The following is a 23,061-nucleotide window of genomic DNA, read 5'->3' on the forward strand; positions in this document are numbered from 1 at the left end:
AGGCTTCTGTCTGATACCTGATATTCTGCTTGGGAAGGAAGTTAAAAAAAAAAAAAATAATCAAGAACTAAAAAACAATCTCAAAACCCATGGCACATGATAGCAATAAATCTACAGTAGGCTTTGCATAGTCTCAGTCAAAGCACTGGAATCTGAAAACTGCAGAGCTTTTTTTTTTTTTTTTTTTCTTTCTTTTCTTCCATTGGCACCATCTGGCTGTTTTGGCACTCACATCCAAACTTACAAAAGGCCTGTGAGATTTCCACCTGCTCCAGTTCTTTTCAGTTAGCTGGGACACTGGGAATTCAATATATATCAAAACAAAGTTTGCTTGAAGCGGCTGAAATGCAGACTAGCTTTATTATTCTTAAAGTAAATTTAATTCTTTTACTTTGTTACAACCACACTTCTTTCCAATTTTATATCTTTGTGTTGTTCCACTTAAAAAAAAAACAAACCCAAAACAAACAAAAAAACAACAAAGTATCACAATCAAGACTAGATGCTTAGAACCAAGAAGGCCAAGTAGGAGCAAGTCCTGATTTACCTTGCATATGAAATATTTTGAAATACATAATTCTTTGAACTAAGTCGCTGCTTCTTGGTAAAATATTTTGGAATAGGATTTCCACGAGACCAAGTGAGAATATTTTTCCTCCTTTTTCTTTGTTTCCTAAAGACATTAGAATCCAGAGCTTCTCACAGGCAGGATTCAGGGTGCGCATGCAGTCTGGATTGAAGATGCACACATAGAGTCTGAAGCTCCGTATATTTCAAGATGAACTTCTACTAGGTGACGCATGAGCTAAGGGAACAAAAAACTCTTACCTTGATGATTTCTGAAGTTTTTCAAAATTATTTGTAGCATTTGATTGAAGTGGAATGTGGCTGTGATCCAATATTTTAGAAGTCATAAACACTTGTAGCACTGGATTAAATCTGAAGGACCTGTGGAGAATCAGCTCCTTTGAAAATCAGTTCTGCAGCAAATAAGCCAAACTAGAAATATTTCTATTGCATACGTAAGAACACTGCACTAAGAGCTATTTTTCTTGTAGTGGATATTATCGTTTTCTTTAATTCAGTGTAGCAATTAAAATTTAGTATTTAAAGCAGAAGATGACTGGTTTTTATTAGGTCTATTGATAACGACAAACAATAGAAAAGGGCTTTATTGAGGATAAGTATTATTACTAATTACAGTTTCTAGTAGTATTTGCAAATAACAGTTTGTTCTACTGAATCAAGTACCTGTGCATACGACATGAAGAAGACAGCAGCTATTTGCAAATTACTGTCAGTCAAGGGTAGGTAGTTACTGAATGATAATGCAAAGATTCACTCTTGTATTCTTAAAAAGAAAATAATATGCTAGATGCTAAAAAGGCAATATTTTATCTTCTTTTCTCTTGTTGTTAGGTTTTCTTTCTGTCAATACCCATTTATTATTTCTATAGCAGCAAAAAAAGTGATTATTCAAAGAGACTCAGAACAGCAGATGATAAGTATTGCACGGGTAAGTCATTTAGTGATAAATGTTTGTGTCTCACCCATTGGTGTTGTATAAGCTTTTGCTAGGTTGATATTACATACAACCTTTTATCACAATCTCTAGTATTTTAGACTACCTTGAAAAAGAACTTGAGCCATATTACTATTACTAGTCTACAAATGTCCATGCTGGATTCTTTCAATACTTTTTATTTTAATGTGCTTAGTTTCAGAATGCTTATAAATAGCAGTGTTATGGAGAAAGACTTAGTATTTTAAATTTTTTTCTTTTTTGAGAAACCAGCATAATGTGCTAGCATGTTAAATTAACAAGATAATTAAGGAAGAAGAATTCCATGAGAATTTTGGACTGTTTCCTATTTTATTCTGTGAAGTTATGTTGTTGTGGAAGACCAAGATGCACATGTACATTCACAAGTCACAGAAGAGGTACTGCTTCTGGGCAGCCTCTTATGTTTTGAAAGAGACATTATCTGCCTCCTTTGGTGGTAACTTTCTTCAGGTGATAGATGACAACTGGTTTCCTCAGTGCTCAATGTGGCAGCACCACTACCTATCCATTCCTCTCTTGCTGGATGTGTTTTCTGAATAGCTAAGTAAAGCACAAGCCAGTCTCCAGAATCTTGTGGGTATGTTTTTAACAATCTGGGAAGTTTAAAAGGTTGCTACACAATTACTTCATGACAAGTTAGTTCGAATATGGTGTAAATGCTATCTGCAGCAGAAAAGAAATTGCTCTCCATCTCTTGGAAGATACTACAGCAGCTGTCATACTAGGATAATGTCTTTAATGCAAGATAATAAGGACTTTTTACAATTAAGATTGTGGCACTTTGTTTTTTAAATAAAGATGTTGCATGCGTGCTGTTTTCTTTTTCATTTAAATAGCAAAGCCTTGTGGATAAAGTATCTCGCAGACAGAAACCTGACATGAATATGTTGTTCCTAAATGTGAAAGTGAGGAGGACGCACCTTGTTAGTGATTCACTTGATGAGGTAACAGAAAATGTAATTAAATGGTGCTGCAGCATAGCTATGGCACTTAGATTCCAGTTTGATAAGGCATATTTAAATCTTTCTGTGCTAAGAGGTAGGGAATATAACTGTAATACTAAATAAAAAGAACTGAATTACTATGTCACAATAGCAGTGCTGCAGAATAGATTAGACATTCTGAACTTTATTTTCTGTCCTCATACTCCTCCATAGTTAAGCCCATAATGAACATACATGCTTGCATGATATGCATTATGTATATGTGTTTGCAATTTTTGTCCTAAGAATACAGTGCATAATTATAAGATAGGTAGAACTTGGTTCCATGATAGGAGCATGAATAGTAAGTGACTAATCACTAATGAGTTTGTTCTGTTCTAATTCTTGGAATATTTTTATTCTTTTCCTTCACTAACTTCTCTATCCTATAATAATTATTTTAGGCTTTCTTTTTCTTTCTTAATTTCTTATGTTGATTTTAACTGATTTCTCACATTCTTCAATGTAATTTTTCATTTTTAAGAAATGAAACAAATGAGTCCATTAAAGTAGACAATTATTCAGTATCTACTGAACCCTGCTAATTAACATTATTTAATGAACTGTAGTTTCCTACTCTTTCTCAGCACTAAAAACAGCCTGATGGTATTGAATAATAAGTCCAAGTGGTGAAAACAAAATAAGACCAAACAATTTCTGATTGCTCATGTTCAGAAAACATAAGTTTAAACTTTTTTTCCTAGATTAAAGCCTGTCTGTTTTGGCCTTCTCTTCTAAGACAGAAGAAATATGAGTGGTAATACTGCTTTCTCTCAGGCATTTTAGGTTTTTATTTACGACACTGAAATAACCAAGAGTAACTTTAATAGTTCTGACAGTCAAAGTATTCTCCTATTTATTTCTGATGTTTTCTTCTGCCCGTGTTGGGGATGACTAAGAAAGTAATATATTATCAATATTCTCAAAAGTGTGGGGAATGGAAGGTGAGGCAAAGAGGTCTCATTTGTGTTTCAAATCTAAAAAAATAGTTTGCAAAGAAAAATCACTTCAGCTAATAGTTTGCATCAAGTAATGCAAATACCTGTAGTTATAAAAATTCCTGTTACACAAATTACTTGAGCAGCTAACAATGTAGAATTATTTTAGTGCATGCATCTTTGTGACTGGCTTAAACATTTTCTCTGGAGGTGGCCAGTAATTAATGATTTAAAGAAAAATTGGATAGGGACTTGATCTGAAAGATCACTGCGAATTGTGAAAGGCTGTAATGTAATTCTTTGCAGGTCTTTTGCATACCTGGATGAAATGCTGTCTTGTAGGACAAAAGAATGAAAAGAGCCTGTTACCATTGTCTAAAAAACATTTTTACAAAATAGCTAATACTTGCTGGCAGGTATCTTATGCTGAACAGAACAGTGTCCAAATGTTGACAATTTTAGCTAACTCCATATTTCTAAAGATCTCCAAAGGAGTTCTGAATTTTTTTTTAAATCTAGCATTTCTTCTTGGCAGAATGTCTTCTGTGTAGGTAAATAACTTTATAGGTCCAAAGTATTCCAGACAGGCTCAATTCATTGTATCTAGTAGCTTATCAAAAGTCTGTTTGCATACCACCTAACTTCTTCCCAAGCCTAGAGAGTGGCACCATGTGCAAGGTAGTTAATGATGTCAAGTAGTTGTGATCATCTTGCTTCTGCAGTTCAGTTATTGTTTTAATGTAGTTTTGAGCTATTAGGAGGAGATGATGCAAATTACTAGTTTAAACAAAGCAAGAGCGGTAGAGACAGAGAATTGTGTTCTCTGTAGCTAGAGGTACTGATAATATGTTAAATCTCATTTTTCTTCTGCTCTACCTATTTTGCAATAGCTAGCAAGGAAGAGGGCAGATCTGAAAAAGAAGTTGAAAGTCACATTTGTAGGGGAAGCGGGTCTTGATATGGGTGGCCTGACAAAAGAATGGTTTCTTCTTCTGATTCGCCAGATTTTTCACCCAGATTATGGTAAGTCCTTATAAGTGTTCTCAAGTACCACATGAAAACTTGTTCATTTTAAATTATCAAAACAGCGATGGATAAGAATTGTTCATTAACCCATTACGAGGAAGACCAGTTCCTAACTGGTGTAAAACCAAAAGCAGGCAGGTTAGAACTGTAGATACATGAGAAGAAGTTTTGGTATAGAGGAAGGTGGGAGAGTGGGAAGTACTTCAAGAGCTTTGAAGATCTCGGCTTTTGACAAGGAGGTTCACGCATTGCTGAAAAACTCAGATTTTGCTTCAGTGGTATGACAAAATTAGAGGGCGAACAAATCTCTGATCAATGGAAAGGTTTAGAATTAAAATCATGATTTAGCTTTTTAAGACTTTAGTCATGTGAAATCTTGTTTCAGAAGCTGATGCTCAGTGTTTGTGGTTTGTTAGTATCCCTAGGCTAGTGAGCCTAGTGGATATGAAGCAGGGGGATTCAAGACAAGCAGATTTTTGCTGAAGTTCTTCCTCTGATACACCTGTGGTGTTACAGTGTTTCTGTCCAGAGACAGGATCTGGGCAGATGGGAGAAGGCCGTCAACTGTTGTATGGAGTAAGACAAGGATAATTTAAATCTGTTATGACTCAAATGGAATCGGGCCTTTGAAAGTACTGTTTCAATTTCTCTTCCGAGTAGAAAATGCCCAAGAGCTTTCTATGAGTGTTAGTGAGTTTTTGGACCTACTAACAAGCTAAGAAGAATAAGCGAAAGCTATGCAAGCCATTGAAACACTGATGCTTGTCTGCCCTTGGAAATTTTCTAAAATTCACACCAGTCTATGTGTGAATTCTTATATTTGGATTGAAGAATAAGTTTCTTCCATTTAGCTTAATATGATGTGTGGTTGCAATTGGAATATGATATTCTTGTTCCAAAATAGGAAGAGACATATAGCAGCCTCTGAAGTAGATGGTTTATCAAATAGTCAGGTAGAGATGAGGCCAAATGTATTTGGTTTTCACCTGACATCCATGCTTCTTTCTTCTTGTGCTGCTGCATTTTCTGCTTTTACACTGCCCTCAGCTGTCTTCATGTTGCTAGTTTAGGGAGTTTTCCTGGTTTTCGTAAGTAGCTACAGTTGGATGCTGCTACTGTGCTCGGTTCTGGCAGATTGCTGACTCTGGCCTCCCATGTATCAATGGTTTCCGGTTGCACTGATAGCGTCTGCAAGTTCTAGCACTATTTCTGTGATTAGTATAGGTAGAGGTTAGTTCTTACTTGAATCTTTGTCATCATGTATTCTGTTTGAGGTGTCTGTGTGGCCAGTATTCCTAAGGTGGTCTGAGATGCCCTCTAGGAGGGAAAGGTACTTCAGTCAAGTGCAGAGACAGTATAAGCAGATGTGAGACTGAATGAAATAGCCTGCTGCTGCTGTTACCAGGACCTGTGAGCCCATAATGATATTTGCAGGCCCAAGGTGGAAAAAAGATCTTTTTCTTTTTTTTTTTTTTTTTTTTAGTAAGTAGGAGATTGGAAGACATGAATGAGCGTTCATAAACAAACAGTTCAATCTACTTGTTTTATATTGCTGTAGATGGATCTGGGTGGGGTTTTTTCCCCACTCTAATATTTCTCAAATGAATCAGCTTTTCTCAGCTGTGCATGGACTACTGATGTTATAATGGGTTAAAGTGTTCCCAAGCTGGCTTTTGAATTAGAAATATTGATTTCCAGGGACTTCAGTATAACACCTGATAGTCATTGAGAGAATGCACAAGCTTGTCTGTATTTACCTGGAAGTGTTCATGTCCTTAAATGCATGGTCTTCTGTTTATGGGACTCCTTCTAAAAGTCCAGAGTTTTAAGTCATAAATGTCCTCAAATCTGCTGAGATCATTATTTGCCTATAGCCCTTTTTCTAGCAAAAAGAGGTCTGTGTGGAGGGATGATGCTTGTTGATAACAACCTCAACAGGAAACAATCTATACCGGAGAAAGTGTTCTGCAAGTTTGACAGTTCTGTTAGTAAAAATGTGTTGTCAGCAGAGCTTGGTAACTGATGAGTTTGGAAACATTTGCAAGTAATTTTTTCACCAGCTCTGGCAGCAGGCTTCCGTGCTTTAAAGTGTAAATCCTTTCGTTGATATGACTATCAGCCAAGTGTGGGAGGAGTTCAGAAATGCTCTTGTCCATTGGAAAGGGACTGTATACTCTGCTGTCTTTAATGTTTAAGTTAGGAAGTAATGGATGTCAGAAGCTTGGAAGGAAAAACATAGGAAAACGTAGCTGTTATTACCCTTTCCAGGTTAGCTGATCCTGCAGATTTAACCTCTGAAATTAAACAATTCTGAATTAACTCAGTCTATCCTCATTATGTGTTATGATGCTTTCTTCATCTGCGTGTAGACAATTAATAAATGGGATTTGAGACCTATTTTGTTCCAGCATTACTACCATCTTTCAGTATGTGAACGTTGCTCTGCCTTACATGCAACTGTTCTGTTGCTTCTGGTAAAGGCACTGCCTAAACTTTTTGTGATTCGCACCTTTCTGAGCTAAAGTTAAAAAGATGAAGTCAGATTGTTCAGGACAGTAGAGGGGAAAAATATGAAAGCAGAGTTTTACCTATAATTTTTCACAAGATCTAGATGTCCCTGAAACATCAGTTGGATTTTTATTTTTTAATCCAAAGGAGTTTGATTTTTTTCATTTACATCTTTTTTTTTTCCTAACTTTGTCTTCAAGCACAAATGGAGTGAGCTACTGCATCCAAGATGTCCTTAGAACTATTCAGTGCTTTGGTTTGTACACTGAGTGTGGAAACAATAATAAACTGTCGCCCAATTCAGTCCCAACAAATTAAAGTCAGTCATCACATTTTATCCAATTTACTTCTGCATTGCTGAAGTTAATTTCACTGTTAGTGCACACTTAACTAGAATGTGTCTTTCTTCTCTGAGTGATAATTTTGAGGCATCTTAAAGGTGTTCTGTGGTTTCATTACATAGGTTTTACTTTCTTACTTACTATTCCTTAAAACAGAATGATCCTTATCTGATGCAAATAGCAGTCAAATTAGTCTACAGTCATGGCTTCAGTAGAGTCTAGCTAGTCATTTAGACACATGGGCAGCTTTTTTAGTGTATTTGTTCTTTGGGGGTTTTTTAAACTTCTCTGATACAATTTTTTGACAGAAAGTATGAAACATATTGCTGGTGTGCTTATAAGATAAACCTTTTACAGCTTTATATTCTAAGATGGTAAAGCTTATGGTATTTGTATCATGTGATTCATGCCAGCATTTTTAAAGATTGTCGTCTGCTATTGACCCAGGAAGAGAGGAAGAAATGGGCTTACGTTGCAGCAAGAACATTTTGGTTAGACAATGAACATTTCTGGCTGTGCAGATGATGAAGTACAGTGAAGAAAGAGATTGTGCAGCGACAGTGCAGAATATCCGTGACTAGAGGCACTGACGAACGCATTGCACGAGCACCCAACGGGGCTAGTGGGCTTAGGCCTCCTCGGGCTTGGCGCTGCCCTTGGCGGTCCTTGCCCGAGCACCCACGGGCTCCTGCTGTGGGTGGGAGGACGGGGCTGAGAGCAAGTGCGGAGACCGGGTGCTGTGACGGGTGCATATGTGAGGTTTTGTACAGCTGTTCGTTGACGCTCAGGCTCTGCAAACGCCACCGTTCTGTTCTGCAGGCATGTTCACCTACCACAAGGACTCGCACTGCCATTGGTTCAGCAGCTTTAAGTGCGATAACTATTCTGAATTCCGACTGGTTGGAGCTGTATCCTTTCATGTGCGCTAGACGGTGCTAAACGAACAGCCATTCAAGGAGTTGGAATGGGGGTGAAGTAAGGCATTGATTAAAACTCATTCACAGGTTGTGTATGTAAGTGTGTTCCATTTTAAATGTACAAAAAGAATGCCATTCAAGCAAGTGAACTAAAAATAGGAAGAAAATGGTGGTGTGTGGGTAGTGGTACATTTTACAGTGAGAAAATACTAGAATTAAGGTTACACATTCAACTTTTTTGTATATAAGTTGCAATTTTTAATGTACTTACACTTCTGAGTTCCATTCAGTAAACATAAATGAGCCTGTATGCATTAATATTTCGTTCAAGTCCCTGTTGATCAGTATGTGCACTTTTTTTAACTGAATAGAAGCCAAATGCTATTTTGAGCAGAAGTTTTTCCTAGGTTTTCTGTTGTGCTCACTTATGAAGTCCTGAGACAAATGATTAATGATAATATATGCTAACTCCACTAACATGAGATAATGATGTCCCCATTTTACTGACTGCAGTTGGACTGGTGATCGTTGTAGGTCCCTTCCAACTGAACTATTCTATTCTAATGAGAAGCTGAATCATGAACTGGATTCTTCTAATTTTTGGTATAAATTAAAATTTGTTTCACCAGATACACTTAAATGTGCTAGCTGATGAGCTGCAGTGCCAGTGCAGGTTTGTCTTTATGCTTTTAGATTTATTCAGAACTACCATTTAATTGTAATACGAAACTGCATTTAAAATTCTGTTTGTTTAGCATATATTAGAGTATGCTGACAAAATTTTAAAATATTTTGCCAAGGTACTTAAAATATTAACTGTAATAACGATGTGTGGGGTTTGCCTTTAACGTTTGACATGTATAGCTTATGGGACTTGCTGTATATAATAGCATCACCTTGGATATTCGTTTTCCACCTTGCTGTTACAAGAAACTGTTGAGTCCTCCCATTGTTCCCTGTGATCATAACACACTTGTAGGCATCTGTGATGTCACATTAGATGACCTATTTCAGATTATGCCTGTAAGTATTAAATTTTTTTAAAAGGCTAAATTACTGATTTAAAACCTGGTTTATTCATATAGAATACTTGAATTATAAACTGTTTGCAAATAGCCTTATTTCAGCATAGGCTAATAAAGTCTCCTTCTGCTGAAAACAGAAATTCTCCATGTTTTCTAGCATAGCAGAATTTTGTTGATCTACTTGAAATTAGAATAGCGAAATCTGATGTAAGCATTCTAGACACATTTTCTATAGTAAAAAGAAAAATGTAACAATTAATACTGAAATAATAAATAAATACATATACATACACATTAATTAAGCAGTGAGCTTTTCTTTGTGTACGTATTTTGCATATACAGCTTTTTCCAAGATACTTTCTGTATAATGATTCTAGCATGTCCTTGCGAAGTACATCATTTAGTTTCGTAGATTTACAGAAGAGTTTTTACTCATATTGTAGGAACTGGCCCATGGACTAAGTGAACTTCTATCCTATGAAGGCAATGTCGAAGAGGATTTTTACTCGACCTTTCAGGTCATTAAATACACAGTTATAAGTGATTCTCAAACGTGATCAGTATTTTTACCAATGTTTCTGCAATGGAGTGGCCTACTACTATGTGATGACTGATTGTTTGGAATGTAACTGCATGGGCATGAAAGCTTGCTTCAAGAACCAGTCTAGTCCTGGGGGCTCGGGGCATACAGAGGCCGGCTCCCTTATGGGGATCAAAGCTGTTGTCCCCTGGCAGCAGAGGCTGGTCTGAGTGCTGGCTGCCAGGGTCGCACGCCCAGCTGCTGGTACATCTCCAGCTCTCTGCTTGCGCTGGCACTTTCACCTTGCAGTCAGTGACCTGGTTTGTGGAATTCATCTGGCTGCAAAGCAATCCCTTTTCTGTCTAACCAGAGGCCAATCAAAGCTTACTCTGGTTATTTTATGTGCTTCATCCAGGAAATCTCACTTGAACAATAGCTTGTTCAAGTTATGATAGTTTTGCGTGACCTGTACGTCTGACTGCTGCTTCAATCAAGAAAGCCTTCTTCATTTATTCATTGTTTTAGGATACATACTAATGAGTAAAATTTCATGCTGGTTTACAGATGTGTATTGGACTGGTATTGACCTATTTTACTCAGCTTTGAGTTATATTATTGTCAGACTTCATGAGAATTTTTGTAAAGCGGGTACTTTTGAGCTCCTAGGTGAGCTGCAGTGGAACAAATATCTTCTTAATTGTATTTGATGCTTCTAAATTGATCTTTTGTATGAAAAACTCAGTGGCTGCAGAGCCTACAGGTCATTTTGATATACCACTGTGTAACAGGCTCAGTTTTTCTACTTTGAATACCAATTTCTTGAACAATTTGTTGAAAATTGTAATATTTAACTTTCAAAAACACCACAACCCTCAGAATTACAGTATGTGCTAAAGAGAGAGACAGAGGAAATACATGAAATAATAAACACAAACTTTGTAATTTTTGAGTATATAAATGTATTTTCCAATACTGACCTTGACTCCTCTTGTTCTCCAGGTTTTTCAGGAAGAATTTGGTGTTATAAAATCTTACAACTTAAAGCCAAATGGAGATAAAATTCCAGTGACGAATCAGAATAGGAAAGGTACTTCAGTGCATATAAACTACACATATTTGGCAGATTTAAGTTTGTCTTTTTTTTCCTTCTTATAAGCCTAGGTTTTCTTTAACAGAGTGAAAATGAAATTACTGTAGTCTTTTCTGTTATGCCTACCAATTTAATAGTATCTAAAATGAAATGCATTCATTTTTCCTAATTCAGTACAATTTGAAAGAGCACAAAAATTATTATTTAAAAGTATTATGATGTAACAAAATAAAATGTTTTTCTTTTTTAGAATATGTGCAGCTCTATGTTGATTTTCTTCTCAACAAATCAATCTACAAACAATTTGCAGCTTTCTATTATGGATTTCATAGTGTCTGTGCTTCATATGCGTTACTGGTAAGAATAAAATGAAACAACTCTTCCCCTCCGTTTCAAATATGTGACAATGACTTATCTAAATTAAACAAATTATGCTGGATGATTTTAGGATTCATGAAGAATCTTGATTAATCCATGTAGTTGATTAATCCAACATAAGCAGAAGAAATTAAGCAGGTAATCAACTGTTCTCTAGTGTTCCCCTGAAAACAGGTAAGTAAAGCTCCACAAGTTAGGCTTATCAGTATGCATTCACAGACACTTCATGTACTTTTGTGTGAACGTTTACAAGGATTCTCTGTATTCCCGACAGTTATGAGCAGCAGAACAGCTATGTCTGTGTGCTCTTCAGTGCCTCCTCTGAAAACACCTATTACTTTTTGCAGGAAGAACACTCAGTGAGGTTGAGATTATTAAACCTTCTGTATTCAGTCCTGTTTGGCTGTTGGAATGCCTTTTGTAATTTACATCATCCGTTATGTAGTAAGAAGAGAAAGAAGAAGCAATTACAATTTGGTTTTCTTCATTCATGTGAAATTAGCCAAGTATGACACACTTGCAGCAAAGTGAGGTGTGACACTGCAGGGAAGGTTCTGGAAGAACGAAAATCCGTTGAAATGCCATGACATACTTTCATGCCATTTAATAATGTTGTAGTAAATGAATGAGTAGGTTCTGTAGGTGTAAGTTTAGTGGATGTTAAAGATGGTTTATTGTTATGTGTATTTGCTCAGCACAGCAGTGTGTACAGCTAAGAGTCAAGTTCCGTTAGCCACTGCTACTCATCAACCTACATTGGGACTTTTCAGTGTAAATGAAATGGATGTTGTAACCAGAACTGAGATCAAGATCCTCCCTCTGAATTCCATATGTACAAACTTAATTTTCTTCCTGACCCATTTGTAAGCTAATCGGATGGCAAGCAAGTCAGTGTAATAAATGTAAGAATTAAAAAGTGAGGAACAAAAGGAACACGCTAAAATATGATGTTATCCAGAAATTTGCTTTTTATTATAGACAGTAGTAAGAGATTCTTCAAAGTACTGGGGAATTAATTTTTCTATAAAACAGTGTGTATCTAAGTTACAGGTTTATATTGAATGATATTCTGTTAAATTTTATCTGAATCTAGTAGCATCATTTCTTATCTTTAAAAAAAAAAATTAAATATTTTATCCTTAATTTCTGGCAGCTGCTTCGTCCAGAAGAGGTTGAAATTCTTGTCTGTGGCAGTCCTGAACTGGATATGTCCGCTTTACAGCGAAGTACCCAATATGATGGCTACCAAAAAACTGACCTTACTATACGGTAGGCTTAATTTTTTTTTCAGTCTAATTACTGAGTTTAAAAACATCATAGAATGGTAGACTGTTGAGAATAATCTCTTCAAGAATAATCTGTGAATGATTCAAGGTTTCAGAACCTATTTACAAATAAGACACACTCTATTAAATTATCTGTAAGTAGGAAGAGTTAGGTCCTTAATGGCATTATGTGTTGCTGAACACCTTTAAAAGGTTATGATCAGATTGAAATGGAAATAGTTTGAAAAGATTACCTTCAAATCCTGCATAATGAAATCTGGGTCTTTATTATCCAATTTTCTAAAAATGCTTTTTCTCTTCCAATTCTCTTTGATACTTAAGACATTTATGTTAGAGAGTAGAGGCACTTATATTTTTATAGAAATATTTTTAATAGAATAGTGGGTTTGGGCATCACTTGACAAGACTTTATTCCAAAATTCACAAAACATTATACTTGTCAAGTCCTTAAGAATTCATTTAACCTTGCATTTTAGGATACTACTGATGTCCTATATATTACCTTAATTAAATTCCCAGTAAGTTACATTCATCATGTAGTACTTGTGGTTGTATTATTATTCTCATATTCTGTTTTGTCCTGATATTACAACATTTTGTTCTCCCTCTGCCCTGTACATAGATACTTTTGGGATGTAGTACTTGCATTTTCTCTTGACCTTCAAAAGAAGCTGCTACATTTTGCTACAGGAAGTGACAGAGTACCTGTGGGAGGAATGGCTGATTTGAATTTCAAGATCTCGAAGAGTGAAACATCCACTAATTGGTCAGTAGCCTTCTGGATTTTTTAATGTCTTTTTAAAAAAGAGCAAACTAATGTATAAGGAAGAAACTGCATGGACTCCTTTAGTTTGTCTTCAAAATGTTATTATACCCATTTATTGATTGTATAAATTTTGCAGGTGACCATCTAATACAGAATTGATTCTCCAGTCAATGTTTACAGTTGAGGCCAGGAATTCTTTATGTATAGAGATTCCTTACATGTTTTCAATTCAAATAAATTAATTGTTTAATTGTTCCTGACATGACAGCTGAGCTAATGAAAACATACTGTGAATCACCTTGAATTTTTCTGAGTTTGTTGATTCTGTTCATCATTATGTGTGGCAGCTCCTGCAGTTGCAAAAAATGCTTTCATTCTTTCTTGATGGTCTAATTAAGAATTTTAACATGTTTGCTGGAGAAGATATAGCATTCCGTTAAGGTCTCTGGTGAGTAAATTTATGGCTGATACAGAGGTTGCTCAGAAGAAATGGGAACAAAGCAGCCTTGTCATTTCATTGTGAAGGTTAAATTGTGCCTGCCAAGTTCTTATGTTTCTGGTAGTATTTTATTTTGTATTGAATTGACTTGAGAATTCCACATGCTTTCCAGCTAGTATTTTCCTTCTCAGGATTGGAGAAAGTCAGCTTAAATAATTTGGAAAGCTGTATAGAAAAGCTTACTGGTCTAAAGCTCACCGCTAAGCAGTAATTGCTGTTAAGCAGTAATTACTGGCTTTACCTAGATTTCTCAGACATTTGAGGTAATCAAAATACTTAAATAGAACTATATTTTTAAAGTCAAAATTTTGTTGGGTTTTCTGTGGAGAGCTGAATTAAATGCATAAACATAATAATTTTTTATTTTGCTTTTAAATTTGGCTTATCTCATTACTGTGGTATTTCTAACGCTTTATTTAGTGAGCTAATAACTGGTTCCAGTAACATGCTAAAGGAACATGAGAATGTAATGAAAAATGAAGAAAAGTCAGTCAACGTTGAATCTGTTTAAATTCCATCTCCTGTAAATTGTTCTTTTTCTTTAAAATGGGAAAATGTGTTTTGAAATAGCGTGCGTTTTAAAATTCTGTAGGTCTGTGTTTTGCAAGACAATTGTTGCAGTCAGACTGCCTGCACAGGGATGAACATAGACGTGTTGGCATTGCATTGCCCACACAATAGGATCAAAGAATATAATAGCAATAAGATTTGCCAAATTAATGTCCAGTTTCCCAGCTTTCCAAATTCTGAAGCACATGACTCCAGTGTGATTAACAAATCTTTGCTTGCTTGTTTAAAGGGCAGGGAGGGGGAAGTAGCTTGGGTTTCCAAATCTGGGGGGAATCCACCCCCTTCCAATAACGTTTGCTAATGACCGAAGGCCAAGCTGCTGCCATTCAAAAGACTAATGGCTTCAATGAAAACAGAACTAGAGAGCTTTTGAGTGACATACTAAAATTTAACTTTAAATGTCTAAGTTTTAGAAATTTTTCAGTGCATTGGGTTAATTCCAGATGTCAAGTTGAGCTTCAGCTCATTGTCCTTTTCCTCTCTTCCCCCAAGTAATCAGTTGTAGAACAAGTCTGTATCCTCAGCGCTGTCCTGCATGTCACCTGAGAGTATAAAGCGCAAGAAGATCCCGTAGCTGCTTACTGCTCGTGGCTATGAGGCAGGATGTTTGTGGCATCTCATACTGATGGCAAAACAAATGCTTCTGCTACTGAAGAACAGTTCTCATTAAACTAATCCAATCTAGGGAGGAGCAGAGTTTCCAGTGTTTCAGTCAGGCGATCCAAAGAGATATGTGCAGTATATATTGAAACTCAGCTCTCAGAAGAAATTCACAACTGTAAGTGTTGGTGTGGCTAAGACCAGAAGTTGTGAACTGTTGTGTTTCCAGGGCTTCGACCAGCTCCTGGGTGCTCTGCACTGAGACACATGTCTGTAAGGATGTATTTCACCACGCTGAACTTGGAGTTCTCCATCCTTACAATAACTGTGTTTCATCTAGGTGTCTCTGTACCTACTCTGGGACCCATCTTCCTTCTTTGTGTTGTCAATTCTGATTATACCCAGATTTTGTATTTAGAGAAAAACTAAGTTTGAAGTCATGTGGTACCTGGAGTTTGCCAAACTTGGAACAACATGTTTCCAACTTAACAGTAAAAGGCAGGGGGGGGGAGTTGCAGGCAAACAAATTCACGTGAGGTGCATATGACTAACAGTGGTGTTATTTGTGTTCAACAGAACTTGAACGAACATTAGGATAGATGTTCCTTTTACAGGGTTTCTTTATTTAAGTAATGTTTAACTGAAAATGTGTAGGCAGTTGGCAGTGTTCTGCTTCTGTTGCATTATTGCTAAATGTGGTGTTTTTGGTTTTTTAAAAATTATTTTAGGTTACCTGTGGCCCATACTTGCTTCAACCAGCTTTGTCTCCCTCCTTACAAGAACAAGAAGGAACTGAAGCAAAAGTTGATCATTGGAATTTCAAATGCAGAGGGTTTTGGTCTAGAATAAAATGAAATACTTCAAGAACAGTGTTTTTATGTAGCATTCACTCTCTTCTAATTGTGCCTTTAAGCTTTTTGTTGTTATGTCTCTTGATACTGTGCCAGTCTTACCCAATTTAGATTTTTTTAATTAAATATGAAGTGTATGTTTTTTCCTGAATGGCAATACATTTACGCTTGCTTTGTCACAGAAAGTAGCTTTCTTCGTACAAAAAGCTAGTCTGTTTGATAAATGAAACCCAACTAAGACAATTTCTAAGTTATAGTTTGTTTCTGGTTTTTTGTAATAGCACTTTATCACTAATCGTAATTCTTTTACATCACAGGTATCCCACTGGGAGATAATATACAGAATATTTCTTTATTAGCTAATCCCAGTGGTAGATTGTTTTCAGTTAACATGAATAATAGAAAAAATATAACATACAGCATGTAGCCATATTTTCACAAAGGCAAATAGGAATTTTAGTCTTTATAAAATGTATGCAGTTTTAATATTACGGTTTTCCTTCTCAATGAAACAGGCTGTCTAAGAAGCATGTAAATAACTGCCTGTGAACAAATAGGGTTTTGATAGTGCCATTTACTGCTAGAAATTTATTTTTTAAGAATAAGAGGTTTTAGATGTTCTATATTCAGCTTTTACAGATCAACAGGCTTGACTGTGCAAGAGTGTTAAAAGGTACTTTTTTCAGCTTGAGGGGATTCAAGTTCAAGCTACATGAATTAAGCAACTTGTATGTTCATTCTCTGACAGCAAACTAGCCAGATCTACTGTAGAGTTATAGTAAACAAAATTATATTTAAAATAAATTCCATATATGGTGAAATATTTCGGGAAAAGAATGAAATCCACAACACATGGAAAACCGATATAGCGTACCATACTGTCGTTTTTTTCAGGAACTTTGTTGAAAGTCTGAAGTAAGCTGTGACACAAGTGAATACAGTAACATTTCAGAAGAATGTTGAAGCTTTCATTAACTTGAAGGCCAGCATTTAAAGACAGTGTTTTGTGGTTTTCACTGAACAAACTATATGAAAAGAATTCTTAGTATGCCTGCTCTGAATTAGTAAATTAGGAGCTGGGAAAGAAACTGGTTCTAAAATGCAGATGTAATTTAAGTCTGGGTTTTTTTCATTAAAGGGAAAGAATTTATCAGCATACAGTAGAGTATTTTTAATATGAATAGCTACCGTGTGTTCTATAGATTTTTCTCTCAGCTGAATGAGGCCCAGATCGTTCAAGACACTTTGGCATCTAATTTGTCAGCTTTCCCCATTGACTTCTGCTGGGGCACGGATGCTTAAGTAACTTGTAGTGTCTGTACTCAATTACTTATTTGCAATAAGAGTAAAATACTATATTATTCTTGTTTTCCCTCTCTGTATTATTTATATAAAACCAACAGATTTACACATGATGTACAAATTAATCTGCCTAATCCATAGTTTCAAAGCTGTTGTGGATTTACTTTGATAGCTAAGTGTAAATTTTATTTTATTCTACTTCCTAGAGAAGGTACTGGTGATTCCACTGTTTTATTAAAGCAGAGATAAATTGTAGGATATTTAAAAATGTTTGGCACTGTATTCATTGTGCTCTCCTTGAAACCAGTAATAAAATTTCCATTGACTTCAGCCTGGAACAAAACTAGGTTAGCACAGAGGGAGTTAAAAGCAGCACTTCAAAGTTGTGCATTTTACATTGTTTCTCCCACATGGAGATTTTAAAATAAATTTTAATTTACAGGGTTTCAGATGTTAAATAAATGAAATTTTCACCATTTCACTGAATGAACTTGTTAGCTTCAAGCAATGTTAGATTTCTAGCAGCTGAGTGTGGATGTAGGTATGAAATCTGGAAACAAAGACCTCCCTCTTTCCCCTCTCTAGAATTGGATTCATGGAAGGTTGGCATATGAATAAATAGCTATACAGTTTATCTGAAAACACAGCAAACTAGCCAAAATATTTTTTTATGGCTTAAGCCCACTTTTAATAACTATTTATCTATTATTGTTAAAATAAAAGCTTTATCTTCTTATTTTCACTGAATTGCACTTTGCCTTGGGTTTAGTTTTATTTATTGAAGCTTTTTTGATTTACTGTGTAATATTACCTCAATTATAAAAAGGCTATTGTATTTGCATCAGTTTTTAAATAAGATTGTCATTCGATGACATTTTATATATTTCCTGATGTTGATAAATTAAATAGTAAATTTTGTATTTGTTAAAGCATTGCACTGTATTTATGAAATAAGCCTCTGATAATTTTAAAACTCTTCCTCAATGATGTTTTGTGGTTCTTTTGTCTTGCCCTGTAATCCAGCAAATCTTTTTTTATCTCCATCATTGTTTTGTACCATACAAAAGAAATCTGGTTTGTATAAACTTGTTCATTACTATCTATTTTTATGTATTAAAATTGTGCAGTCATTAAATCAAATATTTCAATTTCTGCTCTTACTTGTTTAATTTCAGATTTCCAAAATTGATCATAATGGGTTTAAAAATATGATCAACTTGTCTGCTTTTGTCTTATTTTTCTTTTCAAAAGTTTTTTTTACAGTAATAACTTTGCTAAAACGTTGCATGGCTCACTGAAAAAACACCTGAGTTTTGACTATCATACATACACCCAGAGTATATTTCATATTTACAGTTCCATATTGATAGTCGAAATATTCCAGTGCATACCATGATGTAACAATGCTGTAAAACAGCATGGATCCTCAACTTAATTTTCCTTTTTTTTTTTTTTTTTTTAATTTCCTCAGGTGCAAGATTACTTTGAGTTACAAGGAGAGACAAAGCCAAGTTGTATTTTTTATCTTTTTCTGGCTAATTTTAATGTTAAGATCAGGAGGGGCAGGTAACAAGAACGTCATGGTTTCTCATGGACGCAGGCCGTGATCACAGGATTAGTATCTGACCAGATTCAAACTGGCTTCGTGTCTCCTTTGTACCACTCAAGTTACCTACAGATGGCAGCAAAGATGAGGATTGAAACTGCTTAATTACGGGTCAGACTTTCCTCTTAACTAACAGTAGATATTGTAAGTACAAATAATGAAGAAAGAAGTTGTATCTTATAAATGTATATTATAATGTATATTATAAATAAATAATTAAAATGTATATTATCAATAATTCCAAAATCGGCAAATATAAATTGGCTTCTAGCAAAGAGATATGGAGGAGGGAGAAGCAGTTGCTTCTGTCTAGCGCTGGATTTTGAGAACGTCTTCTCTTTCCATGAAGAGTTCCCTAATGTGTTATTGGGATCAATCGGAGATTCTGCCAAAGCCTCGGAGGGAGGAGATGGGTTGTTACAGGTCTCTGAACAGTCAATAGCCTCAAGACTGATATTTAGAAAGAGGTTAGAAAACCCAGCTTGCCTTGTCCTGTTCCAGCTAGGGATCAGATGGCTGGTGCTAGGGCCTAAAATTGAAATGCAGTATTTCCTTTTGATTTTTTTGGCCAAAAGTGGTGAGGTTCCTTCTCTGTAGTTGTAGTTGGTGGTGTGTTACTGGCTGACTTGCTCCAAAAGCAAATGGTCTATCTGTTGTTATTTTTCATAGCTGTGGCATTTAATATTATTTCAGAATCCTTCCCCGAAAAAACTGAAATATCTTAAAGGTCCCTGAAAGCCTCTGTTTTCATGTCCTAACTGGCAGACTGTAAGAGCATGTGTTTTTCCTTCTAGAGCACCTAGTTCTCTTCCAAGAGCTGCTTGTTTGGGTCAAGTAATTTTCCATTCTATTTGGATATTTTTTTTTTTCTTCAGGATCCATGCTGCTGTAGGTGTTGTCGCAGTTCCTTGCACTTGTAAAGATTCATAGAGTCTAGGAAAATAGCACTGGGATGGCTTGGACTGCTACAGCTGTTTCACTTGTGTTAGAAATGTTCTAATTCATAGTCAGGAGGGTTTTGTTTTTAACTTTATGAGCAAAAATGGGCCCCCAGAGATTTGCACCTTTCAAATTATTAATTAAATTCTTATTAAAGTCTTTAAACCCCAATGGCTTTATGTAAAATGTAACAGGGGAACAGGTATGGTAAGGGTTATTATAGCTTGATATAGTTAGTGCATTCATACCTGTGGAATGGATATTTGATTGAAAAATAACTTGTTCTACAAGCTACACTTAGGAAAAAACTCTGAGGTCAAGGAAGATGGAGAGATTTTATTTCTCTGAAGATTTGGTAGAGCCTTTGCTCATTAAACTCTGCAAGGGTGGGAGAAGTTCATGTAAGTTTGGCAGCACCTAACATCAGTTCTGGACTCTTCTGCACACTTATGTTAAATAATATGTATATGCATAAGAATAGGATGTGTAGATATTAATGGTTTTGTTGCATGTTTCAGGAGTTCTGTGTTCTACCACAGCAAGGCTTCATTTACCATTTTTCTTTTTGGCGTCAATTTTTATGATTTGGTATCTGTAGTGAGTGATGAATAGATTTTTACTTTCTGATGCAATATATTCTTCCCACGAAAGTTGTCGTAGATTATGTAGATGTGTGACGGTCAGGTTTAATTTATGGGCTTCTTGTTTATACAGTGTTTTAAGTCTATGTCATGCTTTCATATTAACCAGGAGAAATGCATCTGTTCTCACAGAGTCCTTAGTATCTTTACACTAGCATCTCCGGTTGCTGCCACAATGTGGATAATAACAGTCCAGCTTCTGCTGGTCTCTGTAGGCATTACAGAATCACAGAATTTGTAACTCCATGCAAGTTATTCAAGCCATCTTGTCAGTGAGTGAGTTTACTCAATGTACATTCAATCTCTTTGCTGTAGTGGAGAGCTAGAATATTAATTTACTTTGGTCTTCATTTCGTGTCAGTAGTGATACAGTGGAGGGCAGGAACTGTGTTTTGTCCCCTGGAAATTCAATCCAGCTGGATATAAAGTAGCCAGTGCAGTCATTTTTCAAACTGTGGTTTAAACTCAAACATGTGGGTCTTGGGTTTGGCTGTCTTCTAGTCGTTTTATGTAACCTCACACACCTTATTTTCAAGGACTGTGGTGACAGCATGTATACTGCTTGGGGGTTTTAGTAGTTGGCCTTGATTAGTAGGAAGGAATGGGTAGATGGGCCAGTAACATATGCCGCAGTAAGCAGAGAAGGCACTTAATTTTGTCATCTCACTCATCTACTTCACAGAGGGATCTTTTCCCAAATCTTTCTGGATTCCAAGATGGAGGAGTATCCTGCTCAGATTTTAAAATTCCCTGACAAGACATGTTCTGTGATATTAAATGCATACCATTCATTCTTAAACATTTGACTTCTTTAGTAGAAAAATTAATTAATCATGGCAGATATATGACCTATGTAAAATAAAGATGAGCACAGGAAGAATTTGGTTAGTAGTGGAAGAGAAAAATCTGTTTCTTATACAGTAGTTCTAAAGAATTACTTTTGAGTTGCAGAAATCTAATTTTATTCCCTTAACTGATGAGGTTTATTTTTTCTAGTGATTAATATATTAGAGTTTAAGAACTGAAATTATTTTTCTTTAATCACTGTGCTAAATAAAGCTAAAACTAGAGCAAGCTGTAATATTTTCCCACGTGCACCGCTGTGTAATGCTTACTGCATTGTCTAATTGTACTGAAATCAATAAAATGTTCTGCATCACTTTTCTTTCCGAATTCTAACTTTTGTGGCAATTTTTATAGTGGAAGAAAAGCTTTCCCAAGCAGTGAAAGCACTTGATATTCATTCAACCTGAAGCTTTTAAGGTAATAACATACATTTCTTCCTGTTGCTTATACACCACCTCATTGCATTTTGGTTTGGTTGGTTTTGTTTTAGGATTCAGAATCTATTCAATGTCGTATTTCTGCATATTGATTGAAACGCATCAAGCTTTTATCTCAAATGGCACACTCTGGAAGGTGAAAACTCTCTTTCCAGTAGCTTGTGCTACTGGAGGTTACTGTAAATCTGTGGAAATGATTCCACGCGAATAATTTTTCTTTGCTCTGTTAGTTGGCAAATAAGATATTACAGCCCAGCTGTATTTGAGTTACCTAGGGGATGTTTGCTTTCATCCTGTTGGTCATCTCCTAGCCATGCTTGCCTAGTTTCTACTGGTGATGGGTTTCACATGCTCATGGATTTTTTTAAAATTCTTACACTGAAATATTCAATACCTATGAATTCTTCCTTTCAAGAAGTGAACTCAATTTCTTCAATAGTCCATGATGTTGGCCAAGAACTCACAGATACAGAACTAAAATCTCAATTAAATTAATGTAGAAGACCCATTTTATTTTCCTATACTTCATTTTAAGAGTTAAACACCATCCTATAATCAAAGCTGTTCAGGCAGCATCAACTCAGCTATGCTGAGAGCTGTGTCTGTTCCTCACTCCATTTTTTCTGTGTGTGTGTGTAAACTGCTGTATGCATGTAACCAAAATGTGAGAGATGCAATAGGAGTAAGTTTTTGTATTAAAGTGATAGTATTGGAATTTCTTGAGTGTTGGGGTCGATGTAGCTTGAGAGTTAGCATGACTAGGCCACTTAAGCAAAACAGTTAGCATAACTGGGCAGGCCGCTGGAGGGGCCAGCTAAGAATAACAATTGAGAAAGTTCTGATAGTGCACATGATGTGGGTTAGCAAAAACAAGATGTGTTCAAGGACGTGGAGGCGGTCTGTTGCTATTAGCGTTAGTGCATAGTTACCAATCACAAGGGAATATGGGGTGTGTGAACAGCGCGTGATTTATGTCTGTAGCCTATCCGAATAAGCATGATCGCGTGTGCAGATATGGAAAATGTATATAACCACGCAAGCAGAGCAATAATCTGAATTGACTGTGCATTGCACCAATGTGTGAGAGTCATTCCTGTCCCTGCATGGATGCTGAAACTCGGCACTTGAGCTTTTTGCTGGATGTCCCATCCCCGTGTGCTAGCTGTAGTTGTCTGTGGTTTTCCTTTGTAACTGCTTGCAATGGGTACCCTGCAATTGTGAATCTGAAGGTGTAATTGCTTGCATCATTCTTCATATCATTAGTTGTTCACAACAAAAGAACAACTTCCCGGTTTCCCTTCCTTGTCTCCAAGGCACCAACTGATGCATCAAGGCTTTTCTATTTTATGGTGCAAAGGTATTCTCAGTTTATCTTTTGCCCTTGAATATCTTCTCAATTTATTTGTTGCTGACTTTATTAGTAGAGCT

The 23,061-nt window shown here is 36.0% G+C and overlaps 1 protein-coding gene across 4 annotated transcripts in view; it reads left to right on the top strand.

Annotated features, from left to right (window-relative positions):
- HECTD2 (HECT domain E3 ubiquitin protein ligase 2) overlaps positions 1-17,911 on the top strand; it is a 39,986-nt gene extending 22,075 nt beyond the window's left edge. Inside the window, exons 11-21 of one of the 4 annotated variants that reach the window (XM_075423417.1) lie at positions 1,420-1,516; positions 2,401-2,508; positions 4,376-4,508; positions 8,180-8,268; positions 9,142-9,300; positions 9,746-9,820; positions 10,822-10,909; positions 11,163-11,269; positions 12,444-12,559; positions 13,199-13,342; positions 15,740-17,911. In XM_075423417.1, coding sequence (XP_075279532.1) covers positions 1,420-1,516; positions 2,401-2,508; positions 4,376-4,508; positions 8,180-8,268; positions 9,142-9,300; positions 9,746-9,820; positions 10,822-10,909; positions 11,163-11,269; positions 12,444-12,559; positions 13,199-13,342; positions 15,740-15,860 — 1,237 coding nt within the window. In that variant the 3' untranslated portion in view covers positions 15,861-17,911. The other 3 variants (XM_075423418.1, XM_075423420.1, XM_075423421.1) reach the window with 3 other exon arrangements.
- The last annotated feature ends 5,150 nt before the right edge of the window (positions 17,912-23,061 follow it).

The sequence above is a fragment of the Opisthocomus hoazin genome, chromosome 6 (genome assembly GCF_030867145.1).
Source record: "Opisthocomus hoazin isolate bOpiHoa1 chromosome 6, bOpiHoa1.hap1, whole genome shotgun sequence".
Taxonomy (NCBI): domain Eukaryota; kingdom Metazoa; phylum Chordata; class Aves; order Opisthocomiformes; family Opisthocomidae; genus Opisthocomus; species Opisthocomus hoazin.